The sequence below is a fragment of the Aethalodelphis obliquidens genome, unplaced genomic scaffold (assembly GCF_003676395.1).
Source record: "Aethalodelphis obliquidens isolate GAN/ISIS:26980383/991018 unplaced genomic scaffold, ASM367639v1 scaffold30, whole genome shotgun sequence".
In the NCBI taxonomy this organism is placed as follows: domain Eukaryota; kingdom Metazoa; phylum Chordata; class Mammalia; order Artiodactyla; family Delphinidae; genus Aethalodelphis; species Aethalodelphis obliquidens.
In genome coordinates, this window is record NW_020837974.1 from 14,025,482 (window position 1) to 14,045,077 (window position 19,596).

Below are 19,596 nucleotides of genomic sequence, written 5' to 3' on the forward strand. Positions count from 1 at the left end.
AACCTGACCTCAGGGCTCCCCTGCTCAAGTCAGATGTGCCGAACTCCCCCAGTGCAGTGCTTGGGTGAGCTGAACCCTGCTGGCATGATCTCATGAAGCCCTTCTGCCCCGCTGCTCCAGCGTGATGCTCCTGAGCCCTCCTCTCTGTGGCCTCACTTCCCCCTTCTCTGGGGGCAGATGGGGGGTGTGAACACGGTGAGACCGGCATTTCCTAATCCCTCCGTGAGCCGGGGTCCCACATTGGGGGACATCCCAGGCCCTCTTCCTGCCTGAGTGGGGGGCAGATCAGGAAACTGCAGCTCCTCCTGGCAGGAACGGGGAGGGGAGGGACCAGTTGCTGGAAAAAAAAAAGTTCCATTTTTCAACAGTCCAAGTGATTTTTTTCCCCACTTCTCCTTAGCCAGCAATCAGAGTACAAATCTAGTAGTCCTCAATGAGAGCCAGTTAATAGCTGCACAATTAATTCACTTCCTCAATGAGAGAAAAGTGAAAGCATTAGCTGGAGCTTCACAGGGTCTTGATGAGAATTCTCAGAAACTAGAGAAGGAATCACAAGATGTCTGCCTGCTCCGATTTTGCACAAATACATGCTCCTGTCTCACCTGGAAGTTGACAGCTTCCCTCACTGCCCGTTGCAAACACACCCTGCCTTAGACTGAGGTCTGCGGCCACTATAAGTTCTCTTTCTCTAACATCTAAGCTGGAATTCTTGGAATCGGTGAGGAGAAATCTAAACACGCTAGGGTTCCTTCCAAACAAGAGGGTCTTTTTCTCCAGAAAAGGCAGTGAAATTTACAACACGGTACCAAACAGCTTCAAAACCTAGTCATGAGAGTAGCGTACTTTATTCATAATGAATGAAAGGAAATCAGTAAAGGACAAAAACACCAAGCAGGCTAAGAGCCAACAAGATTAGTCACTGCCGACTTAGATTAAATCAACGGTGCCCGGGGAGGGGTTCATCAATTTGTATTTAAATAAAAAGTGAGAAAAGCAACCCAGCACACAAAGAAAAACAAAAAAAGACGAATCTTTCAGCTGACAAAATATGCAGTTTTGAATATATTTAACTCCAACTATAGGCTGAATTCCAACTTCAGGATCTTATTTAAGGAAAAGGCTTAGAGTCTCACTCTACAAGGTAGAAAACACATTCGCTCATACCTTTTATTGTGCTAATTAATACATATCCATTTATATGTTGCTTCATACATAGGATTTTTATATAATTACGGTGATAACTACGATTTTGTATTCTGTATTTTAAACTTAGCGTTATATCATAAACATCTTCTGTCATTAAAAACTTTCACTGGTGCGAGCACTGCACTACAAGTATTGATGAGGACTCCTATGCAAGGGATGTTCTGCTGTCATCCTCTTTGGCTCACTTCTCACTGGCCTCTGGAACTGTTCTCCAGTCTTTTCTTGATCTGTCCTCGCCCCCCAACTCCCCCAGGTTTCTGTGACTCCACAGGCCTGGTTACTCTAATGTCTCCCCTGTTGAAGCTGTCAGGGGACTTCTTTCCCTGTCCCACCCCTACCTGCTAGAGTTCCTGGAGACATGGCCCCTCCTCCTCATTTTATACTCTCTCCGAAGATGACCTCCGCCCTCCTTCAGGCTCCAAGTATAACCTACACCATGATGATTCACACATTTCTTCCACCCCAGACCTGTATGCCTGACCGCTGGCTTGACCTTCCCCTTGGAAATTTTGGGCAGTTCCAAGCCTACCTGTCCACAAATGAACTCAGGATCTCCCACAGGCCTGGCCCTCTTCCAGTCTCAGCCTACAGAGCACCACCATCCTCTCTCCTGTTCTCAAACCAGAAACCCAGGAGTCATCCTTGACGACTCATCCCTCCTGCCTGCCCACATGCCACACTCCCCCACCCCCATCTAGCCAAATTGTGGCCAGATCCACCAGTGTTTCCTCCTAAGGTCTCTTTCAAATCTACCCACTGCCCTCCATTCCAACCACCAGGGTCAGCATGCAGGGGCGTGCACTGCACAAATGCTACCACCTGGGCCATCACTTCTGGCCTGTTCTACAAGAACACCTACCAACTCATCCCCTTCGCTTTTGGTCTTTCCAGGCCATTATCTAACCCAAAGCTACAGTGATCTTCTTAAGATGCACATCTAATCATGCTGTTCCTTTGCATAATTGCTCTTAGGGCTTAGACTGGCCTGCATCTCCCTGAGTCATCACTGTTATGTTCTCCTGGTTCCCCTGTGTGGCCTGGTCTTCTCCTACATCTTCTGCTGCATTCTCCAGCCACTGAGGCCTTCCTACAGCTACTCAAATGTGCCACACCCCTTCCCCACATGGCCTTTGAGCATGCTCAGTCCTCTACCTGCAGTGTTCTTCTTCCCCTGTCCTTAGATCTCTTACATTGTTTTTATATCTACAAGGGATTCTGAAAGTGTGGTCTCTTAGCAGCATTTGCATAACCCAGAAACCTGTTAGAAAAGCAAATTCTTCTGCATTGCACACCTACTATATCAGAAACTCTGGAGTGGGGTCCACAAATATGTTTTAACAAGCCCTCCGAGTGACTCTGATGCATGAGTAAGTTGGAAAGCCATTGGTCCAGAAAGGCCTTCGTCACCCAAGGTTTCTTCTGAGCTTTTTGTTTCATTTGACTCTTTTTGCTATTTAGTATAAAGACCAAAACTGCATAATTTTTCTCCCAAATCTCCATTGATTTATCCTATATTCCTTATCTTATATCCTATACTGCTTTTCATAAACATTAAGGTTTGCCTCTGTGTTTTTTTAAAAAAAGCTTTATTGAGATATATTTCATATACCTTAAAATCCACTCATTTAAAGTGTATAGTATAGTTTTCAGTATATTCAGAAAGTTGTGCATTCATAGCTGATTTTAGCTCTTTGCATCTTCCTGTTTTCTTGGTGAGTCTAGCTAAAGGTCTGCCAATTTTGTTGATTTTTTTTTAAAGAACCAACTTCTGGTTTCACTAATTTTTTCTTTTGCTTTTCTTTCCTTTCTTTTATTTATTTCTGCCCCTAGTGTTTATTATTTTTTTCCTTTAGCTCACTTTGAGTTTAGTTGTTCTTTTTCTAGTTCCTTAAGATGGAAGGTTATTAATTTGAGATGTATCTTCTTTTTAATGTAGGCATTTACAGTTATAAATTCCCTCTAAGCAGGGCTTCCCTGGTGGCGCAGTGGTTGAGAGTCTGCCTGCCGATGCAGGGAACACGGGTTCACGTCCCAGTCTGGGAAGATCCCACATGCCACGGAACGGCTGGGCCCGTGAGCCATGGCCGCTGAGCCTGCGCGTCTGGAGCCTGTGCTCCGCAAAGGGAGAGGCCACAACAGTGAGAGGCCCGCGTATCGAAGAAAAAAAAAAAAATCCCTCTAAGCACTATATTAGCAGCATCCCATAAGTTTTGGTATGTTGTGTTTTCATTTTCATTCATCTCAAAAGTCTTTCCTAATTTCCCTGTGATTCCCTCTTTCACCCACTGTTTGTTTAGGACGTTGGTTAATTGCTACATATTTATGAATTTCCCAAATTTTCTTCTGCTGTTGATTTCTAATGATCTCTAATTTCATTACATTGGTCAGAGACTATACTTTGCATAATTTCAATCCTTTTAAACTTACTGAGACTTGTTTTATGATCTTACATATGGTCTATACTGGAGAATGTTCCATGGCACTCGAGAATAATGTGTTGTTGGTGGAGCGTCCTATGGAGGCCTTCAGGTGTACTTGGTTTATAGTGTTGCTCAAATCTCTTATTTCCTTTTTGGGCTTTGGCCTAGTTGCTCTATCCATTATTGTAAGTGGGTTATGTAAGTCTCCAATTACTACTGAATCATCTCCCTTCAACTCTGTCAGGTTTCACTTCACATATTTTGGGGCTCTGTTGTTAGTTAGGTCCATGCATGTTTAAAATCATTACATCTTTCTAGTAAGGTGTAATTATAAATAATTAAAATAATTACAATTTATCATTATAAAATGTCCCTTTTGTCCCCACTAACAATTTTTTTTTTGTCTTAAAGTCTATTTTTTTGATATTAGTAAAACCACTCTAGCTCTCTTTTGGTAACTGCTTCCATGGTATACCTTTCTCGATCCTTTTAGTCTTTGAATGTAAAGTGTGTCTATTGCGAACAGCATATAATTGGATTTAAAAGAAAAATACATTCTGCCTCTTTTGATTGGGGTATTTAATCTACTTACATAATATACTAACCCAATAAGGCAAGATTTGTTCCTGACATTTTTGCTATTTGTTTTTTGAATGTCTTAGATCTTTGTTGTTTTGTTACTGTTACTGTCTTCTAAATAGATATTTTCTAGTGTACCTTTTAAATTCTCATTTCTTTGTGATATTGTGATTTATAATAATATACATTATTTAAATATAAATATTAAATTATTAAATATACTTATTCTCTCCCAGTTCCAGGCACAGAGTTCCTAAAACCCTTGGAATTTCCTAAGCGATGACAACAATAACAACAACAACAGCAACAACAACGTGTGTCTTTTGTTATGTTAATGAGGCGACTTTTGGAAAGCCCTTAGGTAACCTAAGGAAGGGGACTCGTTGCCAGGGCCACCAATCAAGTGATTAGAGGGTTGGGAACTTTCAGAACCACCCCTGGACCTCTGGAGAGGGGAGAGGGGCTGGAGATTAAGGTCAATCACCAATGGCCAATGATTTAATCAATCGTGCCTATGTAATGAAGTCTCTATAAAAACCCAAAAGAAAGCAGAAACTGACACACCAGCGTAAAGCAATTATACTCCAATAAAGATGTAAAAAACAAAAAAAAACAAAAGGACTGGGTTTGGAGAGCTTCCAGATTGGTGAACACATGATCTGGGAGAGCGGCGTGCTTGCAAAAGGCACGGAGGCCCTATCTTCCTTCCCACGTACGTTGCCCTGTGTATCTCTTCCATCTGGCTGTTCCTGAGTTATATATACCCTTCTATAATAAACCAATAACCTAGTAAGTAAAATGTTTCTCTGAGTTCTGTCAGCCGCTCTAGCACATTTATCAAACCCACGGGAAGCTCCAATCTATAGCTGGTTGGTCAGAAGCACAGGTGACAACCTGGACTTGTGACTGGCATCTGAAGTTGGGGGGCAGAGCACTTAACCTGTGGGATCTGATGCTATCTCCAGGTAGACAGTGTCAGAATTAAGCTAAACTGCAGGACACCCAGCTGGTGTTGGAGAATTGTTTGGTGGGGGGTGGTGGAAAATCCACACATTGAAACTGTGAGCAGAATCGTATTTTTTTTACTACAACTTTTAAAATTTATTCTTAGTGGCTGCTCTCGGGATTACAATTAGCATCTTTAAAAAATCTGCTTTGGAAACATACCCACTTAATTTCAACAGTGGGTAGTCAAGACTTGCTCCAATATACCTCTGTTCCCCTCACACTTCTTTCATGTTATTACTGTCATACAAATTACATCTTTATACATTCTAAGTCCATCAATACAGTTTTATAAATATTGCTTTACGCAGCTATCTTATAAAACAGATAGGAAAGTTACAAACAAAAGTACATTTATATTGTCTTCTATGAAACTTACGTAGTTACTTCCACCAGTGCTGTTTATTTCTTCACGTGGTTTCAAGCCTAACGTACTTTCATTAAGCCCTGAGGACTCCTCCTCGTAGGCAGGTCTGCTGGTGATGAATTCTTTACTTCTTGCTTATCTGAAAATGTCTTAATTTCTTCTTTAATTTTGAAGGAAGATTAAGCTAGGCATAGAACTTTTGGTTGAAAGTCTCTTCTTCCAGCTCTTTTAAGATACCATTCCACTGCCTTTTGGCCTCCATGCTTTCTGATGAGAAGTAAACTGTTAATTTTATTAAGGTTCAGTAGTTTCTCTTAACAGATGATTTTCAGCTCACGGCAAAGCTTTGGTTAAACTGTCGGAGTTCTAAAATTCTTTGATTTTAGTTGTTTTGCCCATATTTTCACTGTTTTAGAGGGAGAGTGAGTTCACTGAGGTTCTCACTCTGTCATTTTGGAAGCTGATCTCGTTTCATGTTGTTTGAATTATTTTAGACAACATTCTTTAATATCTTGTAAAGCAATTTTCCTTGAATAATTATTTTTCTAGAATCTTGTAACTATTCTTACCTGGCTAGCTTTTCGGCAGAATTTTAGAATCGCTTGCTCAAACTCCAACAATAACTTCCACTGGACATCTAGAATGCTATTTTTCAAATAGCTCACCTTCTAAGAATATTCAAGCTTCCCCATCTCTTCTACTTTAATACTGCTCAGCAAACATTTAATTTTTTTCATCCAGATTCCACTGTATTTTTTTCCCCTAGGCATTTAAAATTTTCTGCTGTGACTGTGAACTGAGATTAATATACCATGTTATTTTTTTTTTTAATATAAAGCAAACACTTCCTGGGTGGCAGAGGGAGGAAAAACTGCTCATTTATGTGCCTAGAGTTAATGGAGTCAGGAGGGCTCATTCTGGTGGTGAGAGGTTTGCTTTTGTTTTTTTTTCTTTGAAGCAACAGAATATCTTCGTTCAAATTAAATCTTGAGCAGAACCTCAATGCATAAAAAAATAAAGGCAGCGGTGCCCGGTTGAAAAAGAGGTTGAGGGACGGTCCAAAGCCCAGCATGCACTGCCGCCTGCCCTGCTCCTTACGGCAGCCCCAGAGGGGTCTTCCTACAGCTGTGTGCCCAGTTAGCTGTCACAAACAGGAGCCCATCTGTGCGCTCCTTAGCATGAGCTCTTGCTTTTTAATACTCTGCTCTCATTTAAGGTTTGAATAGAGATTTTCCATCTCTACTCAACGACCATTAACACATCTGAGCTTCAGTGAGCTCCTGCCTCACTGGCCTGGACCACTCCCATCTCTTGTCTGTCTCAGGGGTCAACAGGAGACTGAACGCATGCTTGAAGATGTGGTGACTTCAAGAACATCTGATTTCATCCTATGGCAGAGAGAGACTCTATCACTTAGAAATAAATAGAGTGCCCAGTTTTCAACTAAATGAGTAAGTAGATTATATTATTATGAACTTTACTTCAGCAGAGAATAGAGGAGGAATATGAGGAGGAGATGGGTCTGACAGGGCTTAGAACCACGGGACTAGAAGCATCTTTAAAATAAGCGCTCAAAAGAAAATGTGTGGTCCAAGTCTTCACAAAAGATATTTTACTAAAATTTTAGGATAAAGGCATTTTTTAAATAACTATAATACTTCTTAAAAACTACTGAGTATTTAGTGATGTTTTCAACTAGGAAAGAACTTGAAACTTAAAGAACAGATTGCAGAAAGTAGCTAGGGCTACAAGAGTGAAAGAAGATGGAAACCTGCTATATGTGTAGTGATGAGAGGCTTAAACACTTACTTTTCAAACCAAAACCAAATTGTATGCATTGTTTCACTAATTTGTGAGACTAATTTGTGAGACTAATTATTCAGTGACATCATATGACAGTTCCTCTTACAGAAGAGAGATTTTGCTCTAATCCAGCTCACATACTACTTTCTATGGCAATCTGCATGGGAATGGAATGAGATCTAGTACAGTTTTAGATCCAAATCAGTTTCTAAAGAGTTGGTACTAAATGAATATTTAAAGAAATCTATGTAGTATTTAAAATAATTGAGAAAAAATAAAAAAACTGAGAATTATGACAAATTACTTTCAGGAAGTGTTATCTTAAGATGTAAGAAAGGGATGAAGATCTCAGAGGAAGCAGATACACTGACCTCAGGGTAGTACAACTGACAAAGGCCAACAGCCCATGACAGGGGAAAAGGAACAGAAATTCACTCTGCACGACACTCCCATGGTTGGCATTCTAGGCAGTCTTCCTAATTATAATTCAAAACTAATAAAGGTTGTGTACTTCCCCCTCAAAATGATTTTCTTTCAGAAGTAAACTCAGAAAAGGGACTGAGTTCTGGAAAGAGACAGTGAGGCTGAGTCCCAGGCACTCAAAGCGTGGCTGCTGTCTCCTGAGCCTAAGGATGTGACTTGCGTCCCCTTACACCCTTCTCTATGTGAAATATAATTTGTCCTTGGAAAAATCACAGTGGAGTCTGAGAACCTTCTGGGGCAATCAGTTTGTGTCCTTCGGTATCCTAAATTCAGATAATCTCAACATCCAGATATATCCTTTGATTTGTTCTTTCTCTGATATCTTGTGTCCTTGGGATCAAAGCCTCTTTCGCTGGCACCAAATAACGCCCAGTGAGGAGTTCTGGCCATGTAATCCTTGGCACTGAAAGTTCTGGATCCACCACTGTCTTCATATTCCTGGATGAGCTCCTGGAAGCGGCTGTAATCAATCCACGTCCACCATTCTCTGCCAATCTTAAACTGGCAAGAAAAAAAGTAGTCAGGTCAGAACTCAAAACACCCATAAAAAATGTCAAGTAAGCATCAAAAAATCAAAAATGAGCCTGATACTTTTTCCCTATCACGTTAAAGAAAATTCTTTTGCGCTCCAGATATGGTTCCGTATCAAAGCAGAATGTTCTATACACAGTCAAAGGAGAGTTTCTTTTCCCTTAGGACCACTTCCGTGCTGGACCTGGAAGACCCAGTCGCTGAATAAAGAATACATCCTAGAACTGAAAGTCAAGGATGTGTTTATCTTGAGCAGTATCACTGGAAGGAGATTAATGACGTTTTCGGCATTATCATGTGTCAAGCTAATTCAGATTCCTCTTGTTGCCAGTTTTCCCTGGTATGAATTTTCATGCTTGTGTTAGCAGCACCTAGTGGAATCCCTTTATTACTAAATTTTGCTTGAGTTATTAGTGAAGCTTTAATTGATGCCTTTCTAATTCTGAAATGCTAACTTAATGACTCAAACTGGCCCTTTTAGCCTAACATGAATACAATATCTCATTAACGGAAAGCCCTGTTAAGAATTTCAATTCAATAAAGGGGAATAATCCAATTTGTACTCTTTTAAGAAAATTGCTTCTCAAAAGTCACTGTAGAATAATGATCCCGAATGAAGAAAAGACAATGTAAGTTGAGGAGGCTCTGAAGGAACTACAAATTGAACTGTGAAGGCTTTTAATTCAAAGCAACCACTTGGCATTCAATCGTGTCAATGTATAATACGTTGATATTTGATTTATAAATGGACAAATCTTTGTTATGCCACCGTTTTTTAAAAAAACCTGATTATGAACCGAGGTAAGTAACAATTTCATGTCCTAGCTGAGAAAAATATTGAAAATATTTAGGTTCCTGGATTTAGAATATTAAAATATGCTGTATTTAAATAACATCTAATTTTTTACCCAACAGCTAGGAGCTTTCTAAGGGAAAAGATGCCACATAAATGGGAAAGTTTAGTCTACCTATGAATCATGAAAAATTTTCTTCTAATAAGACCATTCCTTGAAAAGTTGCCCTAAGAGCTCTATGAATTCTACAACTCAACATGTAAAATCCACATTCCCCACCATTTTCCCTCTCAAGGCTGACTGCTCTCAAATGTTCTCTACCACTAGGAAAGTAATCACTGTCATCCCCGGGTGCTGAACCTCAAAACTAGAGTCAAAGGTGTCCCTCCTTTCCCTGGCCGCTTACACCCCAAACATGGTCAGGCCTTATCAATTCTTCCTTAGCTGTACTTCCAAGGCCACATCCTGCCACTGCCCTAAGGCAGGGCCTCACTTCTAGAAGTCGGCAACAGTCTGCCGGCTGACTGACTGTCTGATTCCAGTTTGGGCTGCTTCCAGCTTCTGCAGGCTGCAGTAGATGGCTATGCCTACAGCAGAATAGAGCGCCACCACCTAGGACATGCCATCTAAACGTCACCTCTCCAACTGGAGGCTGCTCATGAGCTACCCGCCCCCTCTGGTGACTCCTATGTTGTTACCTCTGTTTGATTAACACCTACTACTTAAGCCTCAAATCTCTTCATAAATGTCCTTTGCTCTGGGAAGTCCTCCTGAATCCCTTTAGACGACCATGACAGTCCCCTGCCACAGGCCTTCACTGCACCCTGAACTCGCCCAAAAAGAGCACATTATACTTGCTTCTGTAGCCACTTCCCCCGTTCCCCCTGCATCCTGCCAAGGCTGCTGGTTTCATGACTATTCCTGACGTATTATAACCTCTTCCTCCTTACCTCTCTTAATAAAGCTAGAAGTCCATACAATGAAAACATTTCCACCTGTTCTCCTGACATCTTGAGAGACAGGATGGAATTTTGTTGCTCTTGGCTCCATAGAATAGTGTGGACTCTGTTCACAGTGCACTCATGATAGAGGGCACAACGTTCACACGTGACTGGAAGTGGGCTTACTTCCCAACCAGTGCAGGATTAAACATGTCATTAACTCGGATGACAGTAAAACAAGGCCGATAACAATGCCTACCTTTTATTCCTCCCTCCTACTAACATTTATGGAGTGCCAACTATGGACGTGGCCCAGTCACAGACAATTAAAAACTAGTTATAGTATAACATGGTGTGTGCAGTGAGCGCGCTCTGGGAATGCAGAGAAAGGTGGTAAATCACAGCCAGCCCCCAGGAGCTTGGCCCCACTAAGAAGAGTCCTCCTGGGGGTTCCCTGCTTCGCTTGCCGAGTTACACAGATACCATGTTCTCCTCTTCCCTGTGTCTTTCCATTTTGGGGTTCAGAGCTCTAGGTCTGAACTCTGAACCCTCAGTGTCCACAATTCTGGTCTTCCTTTTCCCTCAAACTCTGACGAGAATCACTTGCCATGGATATTCCAAGAGGAACTAAAAGATTAGCTTGGACTACAGCAATAGATTTAAAATCTTTTTTCTTTGCCACAACCTACAGTAAGAAACATATTTTACATCTTGATCTAGTATACACATTCACATACACATACTCTGGAAACACAACTTTCACAAAACTATAGGCAACGTATTTCATTTAAAAACTGCCAGCTGCAACCCACTGCACTGATTTCCTAACTCCTGACGCAGCCTGAAGATCTGGGCTCCCAACTACAGAGCTCTACCCTGGCTTAAACCTAACGCAGCCTGAAGATCTGGGCTCCCAACTACAGAGCTCTACCCTGGCTTAAACCTGATGCAGCCTGAAGATCTGGGCTCCTAACTACAGAGCTCTACCCTGGCTTAAAACAGAAGAAATTAGTTGCATGGATATGACAACTATAAGCTAATATCTGTCAACTGACAACTCGGACTGCCAATGTCTAAAAAAACAAACTAGAAGACCAAGTAAATGTGACAGAAGGCTGGTGTATCAGTTTGCCTGGCTGCATAACAAAATACCATAGACTGGGTGTCTTAAACCACAAAAGTTAATTTTCTCATGGTTCTCGATGCTATAAGCCTAAGGTGAAGGTTCCAGCAGACAGCCCCCTTCTCACTTTGGCTTCACGTGGCATCTTCTCAGTATGTGCACAAGCAGAGGATGCCGGTGGGGGCGCTCTGGTGTCTACTTATAAGGGCACCAACCCCATCAGATCAGGGCCTCACCTTATGACCTCATTTAACCTTCACTGCTGCCTTAGAGACCCCATCCCAAATATGGCCATACTGGTTGGGGGGGTGGGGTGGGGTGGTTAAGACTTCAACATAGGAATTTTGAAGGGACATAAACCTTAAGTCTGTAACTGTAGGTTACTCTCAAATTAACGCTGAGCTATAAAACCCCTAAGACAAAACTGCATCCACACATACCCCCCTCTCAAGACAATGTGAGAATAATCGCGTTGAATAATAGCTCAGAAAAAGTCAAAATATTCCACGCAAAAGGCAGAAGCTAAAAGGGCAAACTTTAGTATGATTGGCACAAAAATAAAGCTGAAAGTTGGAGCTGCATAAACAGAGGAATGAAACCCCAAATCACAAAATTTGAGGTTAAGTATGCTGAGACATGAGGTCACCCTGCTTCAAGAATTCCTCAAATCCAACAGTAAGGGAAGAGGAAATCTATGCAGAATTACAAATAAACTCAAAAGGTCACAGATGATCTCAAAAATACACCACAAGCGCAATATGGTATGGCCTGACTAGACGATGCCACGCTGCTGAGAATGTGTGTGTGGTCTTGCTGGCCAGACCGGCCAGCTGTAGTACAAAGGGCCCTGTTCTCATTACTTCCATACCTTTCACACTTGGAAAATTTCATTAAACAGAATGATGACAAATAGGGCCTTTATTATTTTAAATGTTTAATAAGGTTCTATTAAAGATGTCAGATTAAACACAGGCATTTGCTTCATTTCTTCTTAAAATCTCACTAAAATGACTGTAAAGGTATTTCTAAAAGATATGTAACTTATAAAAACAAAGAGGTCAGGAGAGGAGAAAACAGTAGCAAACTTTTAGAAGCTTAAAAGATGACAGATAAGCAATAACTGGCTTAGCAGACCCAAGAGAGCTGAATCCTAAACCAGCAAACAGAAAAATCTAAGATTCAACCCAATTTATGCTTCAGAATTCCCCAAAGGCCCCAAACTGGTAGCGCCAGTCACCCCTGGAAGTGGGGCAGAAGAGGCCCCAACTCACCCCCACCACCAAAAAAAAAGAGCCCAAAGATTGGTTTACATTCTGACTAAGAAATTGTTAGAATCTCAACTTGCTGACCCTCTGGACATACACACAGCTGAGCACCTACCCAACCCACCCACCCCACCCCCCAACAGAAGACAAGAGGTTTATTCTAGGAAGACAATAAAATAGAAAATCTATGGACTATGGGACAGCAGGTACAGCGGAGAACAGGGCTGTCACACTGAAAATGGGAGATCAGAACAGCCCTACTCCCTGCTTCCTGACGCTTGGTGGCCATGAAGACTTCTTGGGTTCCCTCAGGAAATGGCCCAGGTAGATTTCTCTAAGATAAAGTCAAGCCCAGTCTACACACTTAGGATTCTCAGTACTCTTTTTAGTCTCACACTTAAATATGAGCAGACAACTGACGATCATCTGAGGAAAACTTCTAACATGGAAGAGAGATAAAATAAACAAAAAGAAAAGAGTAACAGAGTAAACAGAGCCTAGGGTAGGGAGGAAATGACAAAATAAAAATCCAAACAACTAAACTAAAACAATTATCCTCAGAGAAATGAGAGATTACTGTATTCATTTAAAAAAGTTATACTATAAAAAGAAACACTCAAAGAATGAAAAAGACTTTAGATTTTAAAATTATGGAAATGAAAGATTCTTGAGAAAGTTAAGAAGTAAAATGTTAAACATTTCCTAGAATGTAGAGTAAAAAAGAAAGATAAAAAATAGGAGAGAAATATAAAAGAAAATTTAAGGACTGGCCCAAGAGACCCAATTTTTAAATAATAGGAGTTCCTGAAAGAAAGGAGAAGAAACAGGATAGAGGTACCTCAATGAAATAATTCTGGAAAAAATTTGAGAAGTGAAGGCCACGAGTTTCCAGACTGAAGGGGTCCATAATGGATGAAAATAGACATACTGTCTGAGGCCCATCTCAGTGAAATTTCACGGAGGGAAAACAATGGAGACAAAGGGAAATCTAACAAGGAAAAATGGTCCTGTACAAAGGATCAAGAACCAGAAGGCCTTCAGAGTTCTCAACAGCTACACTGAAAACTTAAAGACAGGGCTCCAATTGCACAGGGAAAATAATTTCCAATCTAGAATTCTATATCCAGCAAAACTATCAATCACATGTGTAGGGAGAATAAAAATATTTTTAGAAATTCAAAGTCTCAATAAATTGCACCTCCCACATACCCTTTCTCAGGAATCTTCTGGAGGATGCTTCACCTGAATGAGGGAGTAAATTAAAAAGAGACCTGAAAAAACAGGAACAAGATACCCCACACAGGAGAAAGCTAAAAGAAACCCCAGTAGGACAGCTGTGTGTCCAATGTAGGTGGGTCAGAAAGTGCCCCTGGAGAGACTCCTTTAAAAAGATGAACCTGATAGAAAATTCAACACATCTGAAAGTCTGAAAGGAGAAATAGATGATGGCAGAGAGTTCAAGAGTTGATTTAGCTCAAGAACATAGAACAGACACACACACAAAAAAAGACAAATATTAACTCCAGGAAAACCAAAAAGTTGTGCCAGAAACAAATGGCAATCATAAAAGATTGCACTGCTCAACAGTGAATACTATTCATATGGTCATAATAATGCATAAAATTATGGCATATGTATGCTGGGAAGGTGGGAGAATAGGAAGTGTGTGATGAGAAAAGGTAGAAGAAAATTTAACCCTCATCTTCCATTATACAAAGTAAAGACATAATGAGCAAACAGAGAAAAACAAGCAAAAAATCATCACTGTAGGTATTCTGTACAAATATTCTTCCGCATGATACTGTAGTATTCTTTATTAAAAAATCAAATGATCAGCACCTTTAGGGAAGATCCTTTATTATATGTTATATATATATATATAATCCTATAATATAATCCTATATTATATGAAGATGCTTTATATAATGTCACTTTATTTAGCTACCACAGTAACGTTGTAAACAGAGTTACCCCTATTTTGCAGATAAGAAAAATGAAAAACAGTGAGGCTGGGATCTGAAAACAGATATACCAGTACAAAGTTCAGGAGTTTCCCCAAGACCACTCCCACTTCTGCCACCAATTGCAAATTTAGGGGTTCCCAAGCTCACCTTCACGCTTGACAATTCACTACAAGGACCCACAGAATTCACCGAAAGCTGTTATACTCATAGTATGGCTTATTACAGCATAAGGATAGGGATTAAAATCAGCCATGGGAAGAGGCACATGGGCAGAGCCTAGGAGAGTTCCAAGCAAGGAGCTTCCCGACATTCCCCCCAGTAGAGTCCTGGAACATGCTACCTTCACCCAGAACGATGTCTGACAACAGGCGTGGAGTACCACCAACCTGGGGAGCTCACCTGAGCCTTGGTGTCCAGGGATTTTAATGGGGTTTGTGCACCTAGACTTAGCTGCTTGCTGAGTGGCTGACCTTAGTTTCCAGCCTCTCTGGAGGTCGAGCAGGTCCTGTGGAGACCAAAGCCCCCACCCCAAACCACATTCTCAGCATAGACGATCTAGTGTGACCCAATGTGCCTCCAGATGAGCAAAGACACTCTTGTCAGGCAGGACATTCCAAGAGCTTAGAAATCACCTCCTGGAAGCTGAGGACAAATGTCAGCCCTTTCTTTGGGTAAAATTAATCCTTTATTGGATAACCAGACCTCAAAGTCCACATATAGAGAACGAAGTAGAATAATACAAAAATAAGAATCATACATACCATTTTCGTTTTCATACTCTTAAGAAGAATTTATGTGATCTTAGTATCAATTATTTAGTAGTTGGCTCCTCCAAACATACAGTAATACTTAGCAACCACACAACTAGAAAAACACTGGTTAAAGGATGGAACAGGAGCGCTGCCAGACCTTCTCAGAACTCAGAAGTACATGTTAACTGGGAAGGAGTAGAGGGAGTCCTAAGGTAGTTACAGGGAGAGTGACTTTGGAATACAAAAAAAAGAGTGCTACAGTGAATTTCCAAGGTTTATGAATTTTGTTCTCACCTGTTGTAGCTACAACTGCATTGTTTGTTCTTTGGGTAAGAGGAGGCAAAGATCCCAAAGACAGACTTCAAAGTGCACCTGACTGCCTGTGACAGTGAGACGTTGAGAAGAGTTGCCACCTTTTTCTGAGTTTACTGGTGATAAGTAGCATTCCCATGGCACAGCTGCCTGGGGAACCATTTTGAGAGGCAAAACTACAACAATGCAATTGAATTCTAGATATATCCAAGTGCAATTAAAAATTTTTTATCTGGAAACTCAGTTTCTGGAGTTTCAATCTTAATCCCCCATCCTGTTGGAGTAGAGCTAAGTCCTCTCAGTAGTGTCACCAAATTGCCAATTTTCTCTGACATTTTTCTGAAAGTAATTACTGGGAACAATCAGGTCTCCGATAAGAATGAGTTCCACATGTAACACAGCGGGGAAAATATTCAGTCAGTAGATTTTGTTAGGAAAACACTGCGTGAAACCCTAATGGAGACATACAGTTCCCTTCTTATTCCAACAGGGGAAGGTGTGGGAGGTGACATCTCTTCATTCCCTCCCTTTACAGATTGTGAGTTTATATATCCAAGAGGGAGGCCTCTGTGATCAGTGCTTAATTGCCTACATGGCCTCAAATTCGGCAAAAACTTTCTCAGTGTTGATGATCGTGGTGAAGATTAAGGAGATGCTGCTTGGTGAACGTGGGATGGGAAACTGCACCTTGTTTCCAAGGGACATTTCCCTTTCCCCACCGTGTCTGACTGCTCTGTAGCATTTGAGAGATGGTATAATGTAGTGATCCAAAGTAGTCTTTGAATTTTGAAAGATATGGAATTGAATTCTAACTATGCCCTATTTGTCCCTGGAGAAGATCTGTACTCTCTGGGCCTGAGATTCTTCGTTTGGAACATGAGGAAAAATAATATTTATGACTCATAAGATTTTTTTAAGGATTAAATGAATTAATGCAAGCATAGTGTTATCAAAGTGACCTTAATAAATGTTACTGGTTGTTGAGTTTAACAGCAGACACTAAAACTAAGGAATGACACCAGACATCTCACTGATGATGAAAGATACTACAAGATAATGAAAAGATTATGCTGGAAAACAACAAAATGATACCTTCAAAGTGCTGGAAGGAAATACCTCAGCTTAGAGTTTTCTACTCTGATAATTTATCATCCAAGAGCAAAAGTGAAATAAAGATGTTTCAGAGGAAAAAAGGACTAAGTTTACCACTTACGTCATCAAGAAGGAAACGGAACCCAGCAGGAACAACTGGGATGCAAGTGAGATTTACATGGATCCATCAAAACATGCATTAATTGCAGGAAAGAGTACTGGAAAGTCCCTGTAATTGTGCTGAAGGAGGACAGCAATGTCAATTCACTTCAGAATTAAACTAAGTAAAAACTTTTTTTTTTTTTTTTTTGCGGTACGCGGGCCTCTCACTGTTGTGGCCTCTCCCGATGCGGAGCACAGGCTCCGGACGCGCAGGCTCAGTGGCCATGGCTCATGGGCCCAGCCGCTCCGCGGCATGTGGGATCCTCCCGGACCGGGGCACGAACCCGTGTCCCCTGCATAGGCAGGCAGATTCTCAACCACTGCGCCACCAGGGAAGCCCTGAGTAAAAACTTTTAAAATATAAGAGTACAGGATTCTGGGAAGGTGGTGCCGTAGAAAGCATTAGGAAGACTTCTCTCAACCCAGACAAAAATTATACTGGCAGAATCTTGCCTGACATAACTATTTTGGAACTCTGAAGTCTACTGAAGGTTTGCAACTTTGAGGCGAAGGTTTGAACTGTAAATGGTAGTTAATTTCAGTTTAGACAGGCAGTAGCTACCCACCCCTCACTCCCCATGCCCACAGCAGGCGGCTGTAAACATGTTCCTGGAGCAGCCTGCATGCAGCCTGTGGGAGACATGGTGGGCACTGAGGACCCTGTCCTCCAAACACTGGGGATCTGTCTTCTGACCATCAACTGCTGCTTCTGATCTCAGAGGTGTAAAAAGATTAAATTCTGCAATCAAAACACAGAGATTGGAAAAACGGATTAAAAAACCCATAATCCAGGGCTTCCCTGGTGGCGCAGTGGTTGAGAGTCCGCATGCCGATGCATGGAACACGGGTTCGTGCCCCGGTCCAGGAAGATCCCACATGCCGCAGAGTGGCTGGGCCCGTGAGCCATGGCCGCTGAGCCTGTGCGTCCGGAGCCTGTGTTCCGCAATGGGAGAGGCCACAACAGTGAGAGGCCCGCGTACCGCAAAAAACAAACAAAAACACCCATAATCCAACTATATGCTGTTTACAAGTGCTGTACTTTATGTCCAATGACAAAATAGGTTGAAAGTGAAAGGATGAAAAAAGATATTCCATGCAAATAGTAACCAAAAGGAGAAGTGGCTATACTAATATCACACAAAATAGACGTCAAATCAAAAAGGTTACAAGAGACAAAGAAGGACATTATATATCAGTAAAAGGTTCAGTACAGCAAGACAATACAACAATTATAAACATTTATGTACCTGATCACAGATTATCAAAATATATGAAGCAGATATTGACAGAATTGAAGGGAGGAATAGACAGTTCTATAACAATAGTTGGAGACTTTAATATCTCATACTCAATAATGGATAGAACAACCAAACAGAAGATAACTACAGAAACAAAGGACTTGAACAACACAATAAATCAACTAGATCAACAGACATACATATATAAAAGTCCTAGCCAGAGCAATTAGACAAGAAAAAGGAAAAAAGCATCCAAATAAGAAATGAAGAAGTAAAATTATCTCTGTTCAAAGACAATATGGTTTTACACATAGGCAAGTCTTCTCTTGAGAATTTGGCACTTGAGACTGAACCAAGTGGTGGTGGATGCTTGAGCTAAATTGAGGCTACAGCAGCCATAACAAGTGGTTTGAAAATGAAGAAGCAAAAGAAGCCATGAGAGAGGAAGGGAGGAAGGGAATAATGTCCTTTGTTATCTTCTAGAAATTTTATAGAGTTATAGTTTATGTTTAAATCTAAGGTACATTTTGAAAGTTGTAAGATCATCTCAAAAGACACAGAAAAAGCATTTGATAAAATTCAACATCCGTTCATGATAGAAACTCTTAATAAATTAGGCAGGGAAGAAACATATCTCAACATAATAAAGGCTGTGTAAGACAAGCCCATACTCAATGGTAAAAGGCAGACAGCTTTTCCTCTAAGATCAGGAACAGAACAAGGATGCTCATTCTCACCACTCCTACTCAGCACAGTACCAGAAGTCTTAGGTAGAGCAATCACACAAGAAAAAAATAAAATTAAAGGTATCAGAATTGGAAAGGAAGATGTAAAATTGCCTCTATTTGCTGATGACATGAACCATGAAAGAAAAATTGATAACTTTATTAAAATGAGAAACATTTGCTCTGAGAAAGGCACAGGTAAGAGAATGAAGAATCGAGTCATGTAGACTGGGAGAAAATATTTGCAAAACATATCTGATAAATGACTTGTATTCAAAATATCTTTTAAAAACTCTTAAAACTCAACAATAACAAAACAACCAATCCAATTAAATAAATGGGCAAAAGATCTGACCTCCTTACCAAAGATGTACAGATGGCAAACAAGCATAAGAAAAATACGTTCATTCATGTTTCCATGCCATTATACGCTTTTCAAAACCTACAGAACTTTATAACACAAATACTGAACCTTAAAGTATGCAAGTTTAAAAAGTCATTTAGGAGGTCAGGGGAACCCAGGAAGAGGAGCAGACTGTGACTAGAGAGTCTACTAAATTACAAATGTGTGAAATAACTTCAGTGAAGGGGAGGGGGTGGAAAGGGCACTGACCTAAGTAATTTTAAAAGTAAGTGGAGCCTGTAAGACTAAAGGCAAAAGAAACTAAGCATAAACACTGTATTCTAGGGTTAAAAATTCTGATACTGCTATATATTTTATGTATACTGGAATCGAACAATTAAGTAAACAGATGACTGGTAATAGGAGCTAGGATTAGAGTCTCACTGTTGGAGTGTGAATTTATAAATAAGCAAGGAGAGGAGACTAGGATG

At 40.8% G+C, this 19,596-nt stretch overlaps 1 protein-coding gene across 7 annotated transcripts in view; it reads right to left on the minus strand.

Moving 5' to 3' along the window:
* Window positions 1-19,596, minus strand: part of LOC113630607 (S-adenosyl-L-methionine-dependent tRNA 4-demethylwyosine synthase) — a 265,650-nt gene that overhangs the window by 58,802 nt on the left and 187,252 nt on the right. For 6 of the 7 annotated variants that reach the window (XM_027126207.1, XM_027126208.1, XM_027126209.1 and 3 more), the window contains one exon: window positions 6,051-8,364. The exons of the other annotated variant lie outside the window; for it this stretch is intronic. In XM_027126207.1, the coding sequence (XP_026982008.1) occupies window positions 8,143-8,364 (222 nt within the window). In that variant the 3' untranslated portion in view covers window positions 6,051-8,142. Of the gene's footprint in view, window positions 1-6,050; window positions 8,365-19,596 lie in introns of those variants that run through there. 7 annotated transcript variants of the gene reach the window in all.